General features: G+C 43.4%; 1 protein-coding gene across 1 annotated transcript in view; it reads left to right on the plus strand.

The window, feature by feature from the left end:
* Positions 1–767: 767 nt before the first annotated feature.
* Positions 768–19705, plus strand: part of SNX10 (sorting nexin 10) — a 36837-nt gene continuing 17899 nt past the window's right edge. Inside the window, exons 1-2 of the mRNA XM_063325055.1 lie at positions 768–995; positions 17060–17115. Of these exons, the coding sequence (XP_063181125.1) occupies positions 17092–17115 (24 nt within the window). The 5' untranslated portion in view covers positions 768–995; positions 17060–17091. The remainder of the gene's footprint in view (positions 996–17059; positions 17116–19705) is intronic.

The following is a 19705-nucleotide window of genomic DNA, read 5'->3' on the forward strand; positions in this document are numbered from 1 at the left end:
GGCCCGGCCCGGCCCGGGCACTGCCCACCGGTCGCCCGTGGCGGGGTTACCCGGGCTGTGTGCGTGTTGTCCGCAACCGGCGGCGCGGGCGGGCGTGGGGCCGCCCTGCTCTGGGTGACGGTGCGTGAGCTCGGTAAGGTAACCCGGGGTTTAGGGTGGCGGCTCGCAAAGCCGAGGTACGAGCAGCGAGACCCAGTGCGGAGCTGCCGGCATCAGCATTCCTCCCTGCCTTTTAAAGTGTCTTTATCCCCCCGGTCTCCGCTGGGATTTACAGCCGTGTAAAGGACGGCCCTTGGTAATGATTAACGCCGGGCGGTGAGAAGCTTGGGTTTAAATAATTACTAATCGTGTTTTGAACGAAGGCTTTTTGTTTTGCTGAAGCAGGTCCCGTCACCTTTGGCAACGGTGACCTTTCTATGCATATGCGAAAGCTCTGCATCTGTGTACAACGTGTTATTACCTATATACACTATATAATCATGCATATCATTGTGTATAATATATAAATATATAATGCATATCATATAATGTATCTGATATAAAATTATGCCACTAAATACATTACACTTGGCCTTTTTTGTTAGCCAGGAGGCTGCCTTATTAGTATTTCTAAATTCATTAATTACTTTAAAATTGATTAATTATTTTTAAATTCATTTTTAAATGTGTTATTTAAATTAAGCAGCCTGAGCATTTTGGGCCTGCATATGAGGAAAGCGTATGAAAACACACTATGTGCTTAAAACTAATTGATTTATAAACCAAAGGAAAGCTCCAGTGATTGTGTTGCTGGCGTTGCCTTGGGCTGCAGACTGGAACTAGGCAGAGAGGGATGCAGGCAGCTGCCCGTGCTCTTCCTCGAAACGCCCGTCTTAGCTTCTCGTCTGGTACCCACCCGCTGGGATCGCCCCGTGGAGACACACAGTCGCCATCGGATCAGCCCCGTGGGCTGGGTGTTCCCACAGCCCCTTCCTTCCAGGATGTGGCAATTTTAGGTAAATATTGCCTAATTCTGCAAGCGGTGGTGAGAAGGTAAAGGCAGGCGGAGGTGTGGAGCCAGGCTGCTGAGGATCGAGGTCTGGCCAGCTCGGGTGCCTTCGGAGGTCTCTTTGGAGGTTCCACCTGGCACGTGCCCATATCACCCATTGCCCAGGGAAAACAGCAGTTTGGGTTTTAATTTTCCACTCTGCTTCTCACGTTGACAGGAAGTAGCTCAAGTGAAGAGGATGGGCTTCCTATTCCTGCTAGGGAAAACTGAAACCAAAAGTAATGCAAGGCAGAGCTTTACTGAACAACACAAACTGGACTCCCGTTAGAAAAATGGAAATACTGATGTTTTCTTTGTGTAGAAGATGAAAATAATATTTATGCCTACTTCAGCCTAGGGTATTATGCTATGTTTATAATGCTTGACTTGAAATCCAGAGGTGTCTTGGTTCTTATGTGTATTTTATATTGAATCTAAGAAGTATTTACGTTATAATGGATTTCAATTTAAAGAACTTGCATTGGTGCACCACGCCCATATTCACGTACTTTTAAGGTCTTATAACACATGTAAGCTTTGATTACTATAATTTTAAATTTTATTTGCAAAATAATTACATTTAAGTTTTTTTTAAAGTAGAAAAACATTCTGAAAAATATTATTGCGAAGGTCCTAACAGCATAATCACTCCAATGATATAGTGTAATTAAAAGCCAGTTGCACCTAGAAGCCTCATCCAGTTACTTTTGCCCCACGGTAGGAGCTGTGCAAATATAGGCAAAAAGGCAGTTCTTGGTCCTAGAGGCGCTATTTGTGAACATAGACAGAAATAATTGCTTAATCAAGTACCTTCAAATGTTCATGTGAATGTCAAATCCATTATAAATTATATTGGTGTCATGGTTCCTCTTTCATTTATGTCTCTGTACTTTAACCGCGGTTAACTGCTATCAGCTGAGCTACTGGGATTAAGGATTTGTGCTTCTAATACCATTGCAAAACAAACAGCAGTTGCCAGCTTGCAGGTGCTCTTTCCTAAAATTAGCTGTTTTGTGATTGAATCTGCTGCAATAGTTTTTATATTTGAAAAAGACAGTAATTTATTTGCATGATGCAGGTTTGGTGGGGGGGGTTGTTTTGTTTTGTTTGCTTTGTTTTTTTCCTTTTTTTCTTTCAAGATATGTTTATGGTACAGTCAGTCAGGGGTAGCCGTGTAGAAAGCTGGAGTAGCATCCCGACTCTGTGTTGCTGTGTTTCATGAAGTATCACCCAGATCCTATCTGAATGGACTTCCACTTCTCTGGTTTTTCCCTCGTTCCCTGCCTTGCAGGCAGAGCTGGGTAAACACTGCCTTTACCCTTCAAACCCTATCATCTTTTCATACGTTTCAGAGTTGTTTTCGGACGTGTTTTTCCACCTTGGCTCCTGAAGAACAGCTATTCTCAAGGCAGCACCTTTCACCAGCCCTGCTGTAGCTGCTTAAGCTTCCTCTGTGCTTGCTGCCATGCTTTTAGTGTAGATGCATCGCGGGTCGGACATGAGCCATGCTGTGCTGCAGGCTCTGAGTGTCCCGGGATTTCCCTTCCTGAGCACAGTACCGCACGGAGCAAAACGTGCTGGGGATTTGGGTTAAGCTGAGTAATTCTCAGGCGTAAGAGGAGGTGGAGCATTAAATCAAGCCAGCAGTTGATAAACATGTTGTGATGTGGCATCTCTGGGCAAACCGCCACCATCTCGCCAGGACGGGTGATGTGACTGATGTAGGGTAGGAGCAATGAATGGATGAGGACCAGAGCATCCTAAGGGTGAAGGCTACATTCCCAGAATTTTTTTTGCAGAGCTCATACTGCTGCTGCTGCACGTGAATCTTTTACAAAATAGCTTTTCCCACCCAGAGAGGGTCGTGGCAGTCAGTAATTTGAAGCTTCCTGCATCTGTTCCTAGGTAAGTTACCCTAGAGCACCTCTCCTTGGTGCTCCCCTCCATCCCCTCGGTGGAGAGCAGTGCTCCCTTTGGCCCGAGGGGCTGCACCTGCTGGTACCAAACGTGCTTCGGTGTGGTGTTCCCCTCTCCCTGGTACTGGGGAGCGAAAGATGCTGTCGAGAATATTGATACAGAAGTTGGGCCCTTCTGGCTATGAAGGGCTGAATCAGTCTTGAAGCACTATGTTAATCAATTTTTGTTCCATCACCATCATTTCAGGCAACAGAACCTTTCTCTGCTCTTCTAATACAATTTTTTTAACTTCTCCACAGGAAAGAAGGAAACACTTATCTGGCAGGCTGATTTAAAAAAAACAAAACAACAAAAACCCCAACAACAAATCCCAAAGTAAAAAGGCTGCGAGCATTTGCTCAGCAGCATGGACTGCTGGAGGTGTTCCTTGCTTCCTGGGAGTGAGTAGGTAGGACGGGACAGGTGACAAATTAGGTGTATCATATCTCTGCAATGTATCATGTGGATCTTATTTCCATGCATCTGGTGTCTAGTACGCTTTTGGCTTTTGTAAGTAGAGAAGTAGAAGAGATCTGATTAATTTAAGATATTGTGGGTTTTTTTTCTTTTTCCTTGTTAAATGTTTGTATCTTTTTATTATCTCAAAAAAAAAAAACTTTTTTGTTCTTCTGATACTAAAAATACTAAGAGGAACAGGCAGCTATGTGTCCTACAGGAATTTCTTGGCTTCTTGGCAGGATAACTCTTGGGACAGAGAAGCAAATCATGCTGTAGCTGCCTGTTGACTACAGGGAACTACATGCGCAAGTCTGAGGCATCGTATTTTGGCTCTAGATCTGTTTATTTGTAGCATTCCTTGCTAAATCTCTGTGCAGTACAGCTTGGGCGTGCGTTGGTTGCCTGGATGCGGGTGACCAGTGCCTGTCAAGGGGGCTGTCCAAGGGGATCCAGGACATCTGTATGAGGTTGGCATCATGACACATGACCTACAGTTGATCCACCTTCTTCTTGGGCAGCAGTTGCAGAGTAAGTAGGACACCTTGCGAGCATCCACAAAGACACTGAATGCTTTTGTTTAGCTATCTGAATCCTATTTGTCCAGATTTCTTCAGGATAGGATCAGTGGGAGATTTAGCAAAACGTAATCCAATAACATAATTGCAGATGGTCCTGCATTTCCCACTGTATTCCTCCAAATGATCCTCTTCTGACTTGGAGAACTTCAAAATAGTATTTCTCTTCTTGAGGTCTAATTAGTGATATGTCTTCATAGAATCCTTAAATGCCTTTGGGGCTTCTGGGACCAGAAACCAGTTTCCTTTTGGACTTTGTTGGGAATATTATATACATGCTGCCTTGCTGATGCTGCAGCAGGAGTTATTTCAAAATGTCTCCCAGTACCACAGGAATTGATCGATACATATGAACCCTGCAAAAGCCTTTACAACTCGTCATCAACCTATGGGCCTGGCCCAAAAGGAAGGAGTTGATCAGTTTGAAAGGAGTTTCCCTTTGCTCCAGCATCTTCCCGTGATTGACGTTGTTGGTTGCCACAGAGTTGTTCAGGAGGATGCATACCATTGAGTTACATTTGTTTAAAAACAAATAAACCAATGATGTCTTTGTTATGGATCTTCTCTCCAGTAACTCTTGACTGTAAAAAAAAAAAAAAAAAAAAAAAAAAAAAAAAGAGAGAGAGAGAATGCCGTTTGCTTTCCACGCCTGCTTTAATGTTTCTTGGTATTTAAAGGATTTGTGGCTTAAGAAAATTACTTCTTCCTGTCCCTTTACTCTCTACCAGAGTTGTCTATGAGGATAAACTCACTTATAGGTATGCCATGCCTCAAAGCAAAATGGATGTGTTGCTCCTGCAACAAAGCATCTGTTTTACTTTGAAGCTGACAATGAGTAATATGCCCTGACCTCCGTGTGTGTGTGTGCGCTGCCAACACATCCTTCAAGTTCAGGTTCCTGCCCCACCTTTCCCTCAGGGAAGCCCTATCTGCTCACCTACCTTGCTCCATGTGTACAACAGTCACCGGGTTATAACTTTGTGCCTTCTAATAGCCTCATTGGCTTAATTGCATAATGGTGATGTGTGGTTTTAAATTAGTCATAACTTCAGTATCCGTTTTAATGAGATCTTCAGCTGTCTCCCCAGAGGGGGAAGGCTTTGTTTTCCCAAGAGTGATGTGCCTTTTCCCAGAAGAAATGAATTTCTATTAATGAGGCATGAAAAGGCAGGGTGGTAAGTAGAGTGTTTACAGGGAGAAGGGAAATAGCTGTGAGTCTCGGGCACTGGAGGGCATTTTGATAATGCCAGAGCCTATGACATGCTGGGCATTCGCATGTATAAATAGTCACATTGGCGCAGCGTGTCATTGCAATCATGCTTGCTTTGAGAACAGCTAAATGTAGTAGCCTTGTTTTTCATGGCGTAGAGGAACATGGCCCAAGAATACCCTCACATGTCTTCAGACATGTGAAACAACCAGACCAGCGTTTAATAGCTGTGACACCAGTTGGTCTGCTCCCCAAGAACTCATGACTACGTAGCATTCGTAACGTCTGTCTGCTCAGGGTGAAGACTGGTTGAGGTATGACTATTTGGAGTTGAATCAAAAGGGTTGTTGGGGTGACAGGAAGGCAAATCACTCATTCCAGATGAGATAAAACCCCTTGTCTCCCTGTCTCTGGGGGAGATGAAGGTGGGGGTTCCTGTGAAGGTGATGGGGAGGGCGGCCAGGTGGCTGGCTTAAACAGTCTCTCCACCTCTCAGGGCACGAAATTTGGTTTGGGCAGTAAGATCCAAGAATTAGAGCGGGTTTGTAGCCAGAATGTCCCCTTGGGGATTTTATGAAGAACTGTTTGAAATACATAATTACTTGCACAGAAGCGAAGCCTTCCTAATCTGCTTGTCTGCAAGGAAGCTTCCTGACTGCTATTTCACTCATCATTGCAGGTAGATTTGGAAGGAAGATCTGATTGACCTGCTGGCCAGGAAAAGGTTGTCTAGACTAGATGTGTAGTCCAAGGCTAAATCTTAAAGTAGAGATGCAAGATTCTCCCCCAGCTGGGGTCTCCCAGTGAGCTTTGCACAGATGAATCGCAGGGATTTAATGCAAACCCTGGTAAGTAGGTGTTAATGGTTCAGGTCAGTTTGCAAAGGAGGCATCTTGACTTTCTCGGGAAAGCTACCCTTCAGTACCTGCACCAAGCCTTCTAACTAATGCAAGGTAACTGTAAAGAGAATTTGGAGTACTGTGGACTATTTTTAAGAAAACATAAAGGTACTCCTCAGGCTTCAGTCAACATACAGATTTTTACCTTCTTTTTGCCATTATATATTTGAATTTAAATACAAGGTTTGAAAAATAGTATGCTGTACTGTAGGAAATGGGTATAAGCAATGATTCTTCCAATCCTTCTAGGCTCTTCAGAGCGAGAGATCTCTTTCCAAGGCAAGTTTTGCATGTTAAATATCTTTTAATAAGAGTAACGAGTCTTCTTGGAAAAAAATACAGCTTTGGGATGTACAGCCCCTGAAGTTTATTGAAGAAGGGCTTGTGAACCTGAGAGCTCATTTCTTTTCTCAACTATACTTGTAATCTGTCATAAAAGGCACCATCTCTGCTTACAGCACTGTCTTGCCTTGCTCTTGGACCATGATAGTGATGACCACTAGTGTGTTTCTGAACACTGCAGAATTACTTTTGTCCACCTGAGGATCACTAGAGCTTCCGTCCCTCTAACCTTGGGTGGTAATTGACTTGTCCTAGGCATCTGAAATATGTCTGTTGGCAGTGCGGAAAATAATTTGGTTTGGTGTAAATGATTACCCATTGACTAGACTTCTAGTAAAGCTTAATTCTAAGGAGCACTGTCTTTTCCCCATAAGCTCAGCTAGACTAGATAACTTTCAGATAGATAACTTTCAGATAGAGACTAGATAACTTTTCAGACTAGATAACCTCAAACAGCCTTATTCTTTCTTTAATACAGATAAAATTCTGGTTTTCAGCAGTCAGTTAATAGCTAGCTCTTACAGCTCCAAAAACTGTGTTGTTTTGGAGCAAGATGACAACCATTCTCCTTCCTGTTCTCCTGCTAGACCAATAAAACAGACCATGTCAAGGACAACACTATGTTTATAGAGTGCTTTCCAAGTATGTAAAGCAGTTGCCTGTATATAAAGTGCTGTAGGATTTGAAACTCACCTATAAAGTGGAACACATTGCCAGTAATGGTTGCTTCCATCCCCATTGGCTGTAGAAACCCAATTGCATCAGTTCTGCAGAAAAGTTACCGGCAGTGACCACGTAGGCTGGATACCGGCAGTGAGGCTTTCTTCTGTGGGTTTCCAGCCGCGGGGGATGTGCGGTAACTGGTACCTTCTGCTCCTGCCTCACCTGGGACGCTCATTTCTCTGTGTTGCCTTGATTGCAGTTTGGTTCTGAGATGGGTGTGTAGCCCTGGGCTGGAAAGCCATTGTCCCTGCAGCATCGTTGTGTTTCTGCAAAACGGTAGAGCTGGAGAACATCTCTTGGTGGTTGTCAGGTCCCAGCAGACAAATGATAGACATTTATTATGGATTTGCCTGTAGGACCACAAAGTAGGATTTCAAATACATCCATATGTAATGTGTAGGTTTCAACTGGTTTAGCTAAAGGCGTGGCTATGCAAGTTGACATTCTGTTTAAAGACTGCATTGTGCCTTTTTTTTTTTTTTTTGCCTCAAGTAAACATTTAAGTAAACCTGCAATAAGCCTTACTTAAACAACACAAACCAGTTTCATCTCGGTCCATTGTTTTCCTATAGGCTTGTAATACAATGTGAACTGACCAGGTTTATAATGAATTTAAATCTGTGCATTCTGTTCATTAGGCCTGCTCCGTGAGTGGGAAGTCTTTCTCCTGCTGAAGTTAGAAATAGTTCTTCAGGCCACTTAGTGGTCTTCTTGAATTCATTGTTGGAAAAATATCACGTGGGTTTGGGCACTGGGAAAGCGAGCTGTGGGCTGTATTTGTCCTGCAGGCATGAAGTTTTCTACTTTAGCTCCTCTTACTGCTTGACCTTGAGCCAGTGTTTGTTCCAGGCTGGCCGGCGTCTCTTTTGACTTGGCTGTGAGGGCAGAGCAGTCAAACCCAAGTGCTGCTTTTCTTTTCTTCCTCGCATTTTTGTGTGTTTGTCACATCTCCTGCTGTTCTCTCACAACTTCTGAAAGGAGTTTTCCATACCAGCAAACTACCTCCTGTGCTGAGAATTGGCCAAGGACTGATGCCAGTCTTATGAAGTTATGGTGCAGCAGTGGGGGTCCATAATTGGAGTGAAAGTAACCAAAATCACATCTTAATGTTTAGTGAGCACAAAAGAAACGAGAAGTAGAAAATCCAAGGGATATGGATAAATCACTGATTTTCAGTCTGATTGTCTTATTGGTCAGTCTCATGGAAAGTTCCTCCTGCCAAATGCTGTTTGTTTCTCAGAATTGTCTGCTTTAATTTAGAAGCTATTTACTTCCAAAATATTGTTTTCATGCCACTGTCACAGGCAAGCTCAGAAAGAGAACAAAGCCCGTTGAACAAGCAAGCTGCCCAGTTGAATTCACTGTTAATGCCTTCTTAAATGGTAATTAAGCTGTTGATAGATGCAACTCATGAACTAGTCCAATATATGGGTGCAGCTACACAGATTAACATGTTGTAGTAATGATGGGAAATCTGATGCATTCTTCAGGGGAAGAGAACCTGAAGAGTGAATTGCCTTTGTGTGAGAGACTGGACTGGACACCTGATCCAGCTGGACCATTGTAATGATCCCTCATGGGCTTGGTCAACTTAAAAGACCCACGAAACACGACTCAGTTTGAACAGAGTTGATCAAAATGGGGTTTTGAGTTTGTTCAGCCTTGAGAAAAGAAGGCTTAGGGGAGACCTTATCACCATGTTCAGTATTTAAAGAGTGGCTTCAAAGAAGATGGAGACTCCATTTTTACAAGGAGTCACATGGAAAAGACAAGGGGCAGTGGGTACAAGTTGCTCCTGGGGAAACTCTGGTTGGGCACAAGAGAAAAACTTTTCACAACGAGAACAATCAGCCATTGGACTAATCTCCCCAGGGAAGTGGTGGATTTACCATTACTGGACACTTTTAAGATTCATCTGGACAGGGTGCTGGGCCGTCTTGTCTGCACTGTGCCTTTGCCAGGATAGGATGGACCAGATGATCCTTGAGGTCGCTTCCAACCTGGTATTCTATGAAAACGCTTGGTGAGCGCGCTGTGTTGACTGCAGTATTTTCTGTCTTCCGCACTGTTTGAGGTGCAGTTATAGAGACTGTTGAGGATCGATCTGTCTCAGGACATTATTACTTAACTATTCATTTCATTTTTGACTGTATCGGTGCTCGGTCTTTCCCAGCCATCTCCTCAGATGCACATCATGAGACTGGGACTTCTAATTCTGTGGTTATGGCCAAGACTATCTCTTTTGCTTCACTTTCCCCTCTCGGTACAAGACCAAGCACCGGTGCTTCCTAGATGGGACCAGGTGGCACGTCACCAAAAATAGCTGTTTTGGGTAGAATAAGGAAATCCGCAGCAGGAAGAAAGCCAAGCTAAACCGCGCAGTGCTAAGTAACGGCAATTCAAGCAGCAGAGAAAAATCGTATCATAAATTGAAAGAGTTTGAAATGAGCAAAAAAAAAATAAAAATGAGAAATTTCTGGCATGTGACTCGAAATGTTGGTGGGGTGAGTTGGGAAGGAAAGGGTCGGGTGATGTCAGCCTCTGCATTTGAGAGACTGAGAGAGAAATGGTGCAATAAGGCTGCACGGCATTTGCTGACTTTTGCTGTGCTTACTCAGCAGCAGAGATGCAGCTGCCATCAGCCCTTCTCTTCCCGTGATAAGTAAAAGTTATTTATTGCAGAGAGATACCTTGGGGAAGATCATGTTTTTAGGGCAACTTAATTTGATTTAATGCAATGAAATACTCAATTCCTGTAAGAAACACAAAGTTTTGGAAGAAAGAAAAACATACACCCTCTGAACATAAATGCTTCTCCTTCAGAAGCAGCATTTAAGATTTTCCTTAGGATTTTAATCGGTGTTCTGAAATGCTGATACTAAAGTCTCTATTTACAAATCCTTTCTTCTTGGTTTGTAATCCACCTTGTAAAAGTAACGGCTGTCTGATGTGTTGTGTGTAACTGTCATCATATAAAAATATCTAGGGGTGGCTTATCTGTCTGTGGGCGATTTTTGCACTGCCGGCTCTCGTTGGTGTATCTAATGAGATCTGCGTATGGCTTGTGCGCGCACAACATGTGCGTCTTCACTCGTCACTTTTGTGACCGAACAGAACTTTGACTTGGAGAGTACTTGGGTACTATGTCAGCAAGTGGTTTTAGCCTGGAAATTACTTGCTTCTTTCCCTTTTGTTTTCAAATGTATTTTTACTGCCAGTGGTGTGCCCTGTTTGTGTACGTATCTGTAAGAAGTCTCGTGCTTATCCAGTATTTTCCAAGTTGAGTACGGCTGTAGTTGAAAGGTGATTGAATTTGCCAGATTGCTGAGGTTGCTGCTGCTTCTGAAATTGGTTTCTCCTAGCTCAAGGGATCTCAGAAGTTCTCTGGAGCAAGCATGCTTACTGGGACTTCACCTTGGAGGTCACCAGTGCTTCCCTTTAAAGGCTGCCTCATCTTTTTGTCAGCCTTCTGAAAATGCCCTAGCAACAAAACCTGCAATTATTCATGGTAGGAAATCATTTAGTGTAGTTTAAGCTACCTATTATACACTGTAATATTTGGAAAGAGTAGCAAAAGCAGGCTCATGTGGCAGACCAGCTTGACAGGCTGCCTGGAGAACGCAGGAGCCGGAGCTGCGTCAGACTTTTGAGGGGTCCCCAGGTTGTCTGCAGAAGCTGTGGCAAGCGTCAGCCCTGAGTAATAAATAATTACCATGACGAAGACCAGCATGTACTGTTCTTTCAGTGTCTTGATCCGCAATTACCGTTTTCTAGCCATTGCCTAAAAGCCCAAGCTGCTAGTGTTAGCCTTACTGGTATTTTCTGATGCGAGGAAGACCAAAGTAATAGCTGCTCTGGCATCAGCAACCCACCGAAACTGCAGAATATACGTGAAGTCCTTTGGTTGAGTATACGTCTGCAATTTGAGACTGGAGGGGAAAAAAACCAAAAAGAAACCCAAAAAAACCCCTATCTGATCCTCTCTCCTGCTGTGAATGGATTTCTTAGTACTTCTTCCTTGTTTATCTTTAGGCTTTTAGAGATTTCAAAGAGGTTTGGCCTGTGAGTCATCCTGCTGTCCTGCAACATGGTATTAACTTGAGGCAATTCCAAGTGTGGTATAATACCACTGTAACTGGAAATCTGTGATTCATACTCGACACTGTAATCCAAGTAATGTATTTATTGTGGAGGGGAGAGGGGAGTTCGTATGTTTGGTTAATTTTTTGATTCTCAGGTTTCTCTGAAATGAATGAAGATTTCTTTGATAGGTTTGTGCTGTGTATTTGTTGTGCTTTGGTTTTTTTTTTTTTTTTAAATGGACCAAATTCATTCTCTTGATAAAACTGATTTTAATAGCTAGGAAGATTGCAACACAAGGGCATGGCTGACTGGGGGGAAAAATGGTAACAGAGTGTTTATAGAGGAGATGTCTTGTACCTGGTGGCCATAAACAAGCATTTAGCAACCAAATGGTGTGAAATCCTGTAGGAAGAGAGTAGTTACCTAAGCATCTTGGCAGTGGTGGCTGAAGTCAGAATATCACCTGCAGCTGCAAAGGCATGATTTTTGGCAGTGAGTTTCTACATAGCGCTGTGGTTGGAGGGAAGGGTTGTGTGAATTCTGACAGTGGTTTGGAAAGCTCTTGTTCCTGTAAAGGCAATTCAAAGGGTGTGCTTGTTTCCTGCTCAGCAACAAAGCAATTCTGCTGCTGCTGCAATACAACACCGATGGCATGGGTACCTTGAGCCTGGAAAGTGAGATGGATTTGCTTGAGGCGTGCTTTATTTTGTTGGCTTCAGTGAGCAGTCTGCAGACCACCTGAGTGCTGTGCAGAGCTTAGACGAAAATGCTGATGTCTTTCATATTTTTTTTTCACTGTTGACGAGCAGACCCTTATTGTGATTTGCTGACCCCAGGTGTTAAGGTGGACCAGGTGATGTAGAAGGCATCTGTTTATACTGAGGCTGAATTACTCTGGCTTGAGTGGAAGTCCCTGCTTTGGGGAACAGCATTTGAATAAGATTTTTCCTATCAACAAGAGCAGGAGTTCCGTGATGGCCATGTACCCAATTCCTGTAAATGCCAGGCTATGTTATGATGTGGTCAGTTTGGCATCACAGAATGGTATGTTTTATATGTATAAATGTATGCTACCTATGTATAGTCTTCACGTTATTTTCTTCAAAACTGGGGAATAAGTGCTCAAAATGTTGCCTGTTTTTTATACTCTGCAGTTCCAGTATGAGTCACCCTCTAAGTCACTACTGGACTAGATGGACCATTCCATTGATATATACAGTATGGCTGGTCTTATGATTTCAGGCAGTTTTGTTCCATAAACAAGTTAACATTGCTTTCTGCCACTTGTAATCCTTTCATTTGCAACCTGTAATAATATTTCATCCGTGCTTCTTGCTAGCTGTGAGTTAGTACGCAGTGGGGATTTAGCTCCTCCATTTCCTGCTCACTTGCAGCAGCGGTGGCACAGGTGTCTCTTGGTTCCTTTGCTCCGTGCAGGAGTTGCAGGAGATGCTCTTTCCCCAGCAGTGACTTTCCCTGCCAGTGACTGACCTTTCAGAATTAGTCTAGAACCTGAGGCTCCTGCAAATACAATAAATGCTCCCCAAAGAAAATTTGCATTATCCTATCCCAAATCTAAGTACTAATGTTCTAGTATGGGATTATTGATTTTATGATAGTCCTTTTTTTTTTTTAAACTCTCTAGATCTAGCATCTTGTTTTAGTACAGCTCTATTCTTCACATCGTCCCTCTCCCACAGTTGCCCCCTGCATGTGTATTTTCCTTGGAAATCCATATGGATGGCTTGCCCTTCAGGAACGTGGTGCAGTCGGGTGCATGGAGGCGTGTTCTGCATCAGTGAACTATGTGTACCGATGCAGCTGAACTTTCTACAGGCTGTAGATTAAAATTCTTATAACTTTTTTTTTTAAATGAGTGTTAAGCTAAGCAAAACAAAATGCAGGGAAGACGTTCAAGTATTTAGAGGTTTGTGATCTCTCTCTCTCTTGGTCACATTGAAGGCCTGAACGAAAGTTTCATTTGATACTGATGATGGGAACAACCTTGAAAGTGCAGCTGAGGACTTTGCTTGTGACTGGATAGGACTTTCAATCATCACTAAGCTCTAAAAATAAATCACTCTTTCCCCATTAAAGCTCAAAGGTGGTTGTTTAGCTGTATGTTTAGAAATGACCAAAGGCGGGTGCATGGATAATTCTTGAGCTGCAGATCAACTTTTATTGCTTGAGGGGAAACTCTGGCCACGTGGAATCTGTGAGTGCTCCCGGAGCAGACAAGGACATCGCGTAGGCCGCTGCCCAGCAATGAGGGAAATCATCAAATTTCAGTGCAACTAAACACAGCGATTGGTGGGGTGTCTGGGAGGGCTCGTGTTTGTTTGTGCTGTTGTTACAGCAAGTTGTCATGGGTTTTGTCTGTGATACCGCTTGACTTTTCGTCTTTCAGTTTGGGAATGTAGGGGAGAAGTTACTTCCTCCTTTAAGAGCAGTCCATTTGCATGATAAAAAGATATACTCCTAGTAATGTTAAATAATCTGTTTCAATTTAGGTGTTAAAATATAAAATAAACTCTGAAATATGAAATAAAACATAGTACTTAATAGTATCTTTCTCTTATGCCTAAGAAAAGCACCGCAGTACTTGGATTTGGTTGTTTCCTCCCCCCATTTTTTTTTTTAAGGCTACAGGAAGTATGGCAAGTCATCCTACGTAATCTTTTCGCTTTGGGTTGTTGTTGTTGGCAGTTGTGGAGCTGTTCCCTGGTGGTTTTGTTGGTTATGCAATTAAGAGCTGTCAGAAACATGTACTGCAAGGAACAGGTGTTATATTAAGTATATGAAACTAATAATAAAAAAAAGTCTTCAGACTGAGTAAGTTTTCGTTCTGCTTCTGATCTATTATCAAAGCGACGGGGCTTTTTCCTAGTCTCAGTAGAAAGCATCTTATCAAAACTACAGATCTACCACTGCCTTTTTTGATTCTTTTTCCCAGCACTGGTTCACTTCTCTGTCAATGGAATTTTATTTATTTTTTTTAAGAGTAAAAAGACCAGCAACCTTCTGCTTGTCTTCTGAAGGCTGCTTTTCTCCGTCACCGGTATTTTGGGTAGGGTTTTTCTAAAGATAAAACGGCATCTTCTTAAGCAGACAGTTGAACTGTTCTGCTTCACTGGCTTCTGCATGTGTTAAAGAAGTCACAAAATGTAGGTCTTTCTGCCAGACGGAATACTGCATTTAGTATGTTTGCAAGTGGCTGCAGCCACTGCGGTGACTGGGGTGATCTTGGGCTTGCTGGAGTCAGTGGAAAAGGTAGTTTTGGTGGGCTTGCATTTCGTTTTGGGGTTTTTTTGGGTTTTTTTGGTTGGGTTTTTTTTTTAAGTTACTTAATGAGAAAACAATATATTTTAAATATTTTAGGTCAGGTTTTTGTGCTGAAATATTCATTTTAGTCATTAAATATTTAAAATTGCCAGGGCTGTTTGGAGTTTAAACTGATCTTTCTAACCTGCACCAGCATGTAACTTGGTCATTAGAAAAACAGATGACAAAATGCAATGTGTTACTGCAGCCTTGTCATTCACCAGCAGCATCAGGAATGAGGTATTTTGGGCTTGCATAATCTCTTACTTTAAATCAGTTAAAAGAGAGGAGAGAAAGAAGCTGCAGAATATGATAGAATGAAGAACTGGGGGAGGGGGGGGAATAAATTATTGAAATGCCATTTTTAAAATAAACACAACACGTTCAACCAGAGCAGAATGAGGCAGGGAGTGAGGGGGGGGAACACCGAAACTATATAGATAGGCTTACAACTGCGCCCAATGGGGACAGATAGCTGGCAGAATCCTAACAGCCCAAGCCCTGCACGGTGTTTTCAGTGGTGTGGGCTTGCGCTCTCTCTGGTAGGTAAAAGCCATTTATCTCCCCCAAAAGGGAAGCTCCAAAGGTACCTCTATATTAGCAGCAGTTACAACTGATGAGCCAAATTCTTGCCCTCCCCCCCCCCCCCCCCCAAGCTTACAGAGCTGCTGATCCCCTGCAGCAAGAAGCGTCCGAGGTGTCTTCTGCACCTTCAGCCCAGAGCGTATATGCCCATCAGGCATAAATATATTAAGTAAAAAAAAAAAAAAAAAAGAAAATTTATTGGGAGTGTGTTTTTCAATATTCCTCTATGCTTTTATCAGTGCCATCCTAGCTACAGAAGTGAAATGGTGGCCTTATCTTGATGGAGACGGGAACCGTACTGATGGCACTGTTCAGGATGTCTGAAGTCCCGTGTATGGACATCTCTGCTTGGAGACAGAGTATCCTATTTTTGGTATCGCTGATCCTGTAGAAATTTGTCAAAGATGTGTTTGTTCCAAAATAATTTCCTGGTCAAAGAAATACACGCGTGGTTGTCTTTGTGCTCTTTTTTATTAAAATAGGTGGAGTTGTAATTTGGAAGTTAGGTGTGTTTCGAAGAGGCATTGGGCAGGGGTGGGGTTTCCAGGAGTCCTTAGCTGGGCTTGACCTAAATATATAGGTGTATAATAACAAGAGCTGCTCCAAGCTCTGTGTCACTAAACCTTAGCAAACCACCTCCAAAAAGGTAGCGATGTGTCTTTCCTAGTCATGTGTGAACGCTTTGCTGACAACAGCTGCCGAGGATTGCTGAAAAAAGCTGCAAAATCCACCTTTTTTTTTCCAAGGCCGAGGTGCCAGCCCAGAGAGATGCACGGGAGGGTTTTGCTCAGCTTCTCCTGCTCCACCCTGACCACGGGGTGTCGTACGCCTGGGGTGAATCATAGAATGTGTTGGGTTGGAAGGGACCTTTAGAGGTCATCTAGTCCAACCCCCCTGCAGTAAGCAGGGGCATCTTGAAGGAGGGATCCTGCTTGGGTCCTCTCCTGTTGGGAAGAGGAGACTGATGTTTAAAAGCTGAGGAAGCGGCAGGATGTTTTTGTGGCTGGGGGTCCGTGTAGGTCTTTGCTGGCAGTGGCCGGGTGGTGTGTGGTGGAGGTAAAGGGGGAAGGCAAATAGCAAATCCTTTTCCCATGGTGGTTGTTTTTGAGCAGGCGATGTGTATGTAAGCTAGCAAATTAACAAAGCTGCCCTGCTTTTCCTCTGTGGGTGCCTGTCCTGAGCAAACCCGCTGGTTTATGGGGCTGCTGAGGTAGTTAAAAAGAATTACCAGGATTTCCAGTGAAAAACCAGGTTTAAAACATAGGTGGGATGTTTTGATTTGGTCTAATTATACACTCCCCTACAGGGAGGCTTTTAAAACCGTGGATGCTGTGAAATGTAGCCCGAGTTTTCTCTATCCTGCAGGATCCACACAGTTTGTCTCTCTGCTTATCTCCGTTTCGGAGAAACGGTTGAGAGGGGCTTTTGATTCCGCTGACTCAGATGCTTTAGCATCTCCTGGACGTCAGTCGCAGTCACACAGACCTGTGCCCGGGGGGGCGGCAGGGGCAGCACCGCTGGGGCTGTGATTGAGCACGGGGGATGCTGGCTGCAGGGACCACTTGGGAGGGTGCCCTGGGGCAGCTCTCGGAGCAATAAAGAAAAGCTCTGATTTCCAGACATGGACAGGCATCACTGCACTGTCACGTACAACAAATATCCGCGGAAGGGGACTAACACGGTGTTTCTAAAATGGGGTTTTTATTTTTTTTTAAACGAATGAATTCTTCGATATAGTTAACACAAGCATATTTTCTGGTATATATGGCACTGAGCCTGACTCTTTCCACTGTCTACTAACGTCTAGCAAAAGTGATAATGACCTTCAGCTAACTACTAAATGCCAATCTGATGTCTGTTTTGTTTTATTTTTTTTCAGGTTGATTTTTATTTTAATACAAACCAGTGAAGATGACGCCAAAACATGAAAAGCAAGTAAGTCACGTCTAAGCTTTAATAAAAAGGGATTCTACTTTGGTGGTTGTGGATTGAATTTCATTAAGGTTCACGTGGACCAGGAAAGATTGGTTGCATTCTTCATGCTTTTAATTGCTAGGCTAGAGAATATTCTGGAGTGATGTAGTGCCAGTTCCTTCTGTTAAAGTTTGATGAAAGAATCAAATATTCATTGGATTACAGAGAAGGAGAGTAAGTGACTCTGTGCATAAGGGCCTCAGACACTGAGACAGGAGAGGACTTGGATTTCGGTCTTGTCTCCATCAGTCTTCAGGTTTTTTGTAGGACATAATGGTTGGAGCTGGGTCTGAACTCTGATTACCAGATGCACGGACCCCAAGAATCACACTTGCATGTTCTCTTCTGCTCAGTCCCAATGAACATCAAAAGTTTCAACAAATTATTTTGTCTCAGCTGTTAGTCTCTTAACAGCCTTACTACTCAGCGTGCGTGGAGCGAAGATGCCGACACTCCCAGCGTGAAAAGCCCCACGTCCTTTGTGGTTGATCCTTTTACTAATAGGCAATCTGATGGGAAACTCTATTTTTCTCAGCAGCTTTGCGGAAAATGACTCTTTGGGGGTTATTGACTAATCAGATGTGTAACAGTGGCACCGTGGAGCATGAGGTTATCACCTGCTGTGGTCCTGGGCACAGGCATTGGAGTTAAAATGCAGCTGGAATGATTAATGCAAATAATCATCCAATGCGAGATTATTTTTATTCATCCTCCTTGTGGTAGATTTTTTCCCTCATATTAAAAATAGATGTTTCCATGTCAGATTTCCTATTTTCCTAATAGGAAAAGGTTAAAAGGAGACTTCTCAGAAACAGTTTTTGTGCTCAAATTCTATGTAGTAGAGCTTTTGGTTTATCCTTGTCTCTGAGCAATCCATTGCATTGTGCAGAAATATTTCCAACAGGAGAAAGGAGGAGGGGGGAAGAAAAAATTAAAAAAAAAATTTAAAAAAAAAAAAAAAAGAAAAAGACTTCTTGTGTTTGCTTTATCTGCTTTTATGGTGTATTCTTCCTTTTGAGGCAAATCCAAATGGGAACGTTTCAGTTTTCAGTGCTTGTGTCTACATGACCTCGGTGCTGCCCTTTACCTCTGCTGTCAGCGCTCCTGTTCTTTGCGTGGAACTGGAACCACGAGGCTCCCTTACGGCCTCCCCGTAAACCGGGCTTGGGGGACACTTTGGCCATTTTGTCATTTCTGTGTGACCCTAACTACTTGGACTGCTGCAAGCCTCGAGGATGGGGTAGCAAAATGCCACCGGTGCCATCCGTGCCTGAAGTTGCTGGCACAGAAATCACAGCCGTTTTAGCCAGGAATTAAAAGGCACATCCAGCCAGAGAAGCTGCTCTGCTGATTCCTGCTCGTTAAGTAGTGATGTCCATTTTTTGTACCAGTTACGACTACTGTGGGTGCAGGTTTGAGGTTCTTCATGGGATGTTAGGGCTAGCATGGCTACTGTGATTCATATCAAAGCTACAGTGCTAGCAGTTTGGATAGGAAATGCTTTGCTTATGAATGTAGCTGTTTCCAGCGAGAAGGAATAAATGGTGATGCCACTTTCTCCAGCAGCTTTCTGTTGAGTCCGTATTGTTCCCAGTGCAACAGGCCTTCATGACCAAGCTTGGACACTCTGAACTGTCAGCAGCCATTTCTGGTTTTGAGAGAATTTTTTGCACTGAAGTGTTACAAGAAACATGTCATTTTTGAATGCATGATAGACATGCATGTATTGTGCCCCTCAATTAAAAAAACCAACCAACCACAAACCCCATACTGATACCAAAAGAAAAAGTATATATAATGTGGCATAATAACTAGATCTGCTATTCTGGAAAAGACAAGCAGAACTGAGTGGGAGGGGAAGAAGACACGCTGAAAAGGATTGCAGATGACGAAAGTAGAAAGTCCCTGAAATCTTGGCTGTCTTCAGGCTCTGCTTCCCAGGTCGGTTGTACGGCTGGGCTGCAACGCAGCCTTGTGACAAAAGGTGACGTTAGCCTTCATCTGGGCTGTGGGAGGAAGAGGTCAGCCTCCCCTCCCCTAGGTGAACAGTGCATTACTGCGAGATAGACACATCTGTTGAGGGTATCCTAATTTTTGTAGGAAGACGAGGGGAGCAAAGGGAGTATATACAGAGGAGAAGGGCAATTATTTACCCAAAACTGCTGTAATCTGGCGACTCTGATGATGAACGCAAGGTGGACTGAGCATACAACAGCAGTCCCCCAGAGAAATATTCTGCCACCTAACTCTTCTTGGTCCTTAACATAGCCTATATGTGAATATTGGCCTTTACAAGCCTACTTTCATAGGGATGGGGAGGCATAAGCACCTCTTCTGGCAGTCTATCGGCATCTATACTGGGCAGTTAGGGCTGCTTTGATTAAATCAATATTGTTGTCCTAGTGGGGTCTTGTATCCTGGAGAAGGCTTAAAGGTCAAAAGAGAAGGGATGGTCTAAGTGTGCAATGCCACTGTTCCAGAGCAGCAAAAAAAATCTAACGGGAATTGGGATTAGGGCTTTCAGGATTCAAGAGATTTATAGAGGAAGTAA

Source organism: Chroicocephalus ridibundus, chromosome 2 (assembly GCF_963924245.1).
Source record: "Chroicocephalus ridibundus chromosome 2, bChrRid1.1, whole genome shotgun sequence".
Classification (NCBI taxonomy): Eukaryota; Metazoa; Chordata; class Aves; order Charadriiformes; family Laridae; genus Chroicocephalus; species Chroicocephalus ridibundus.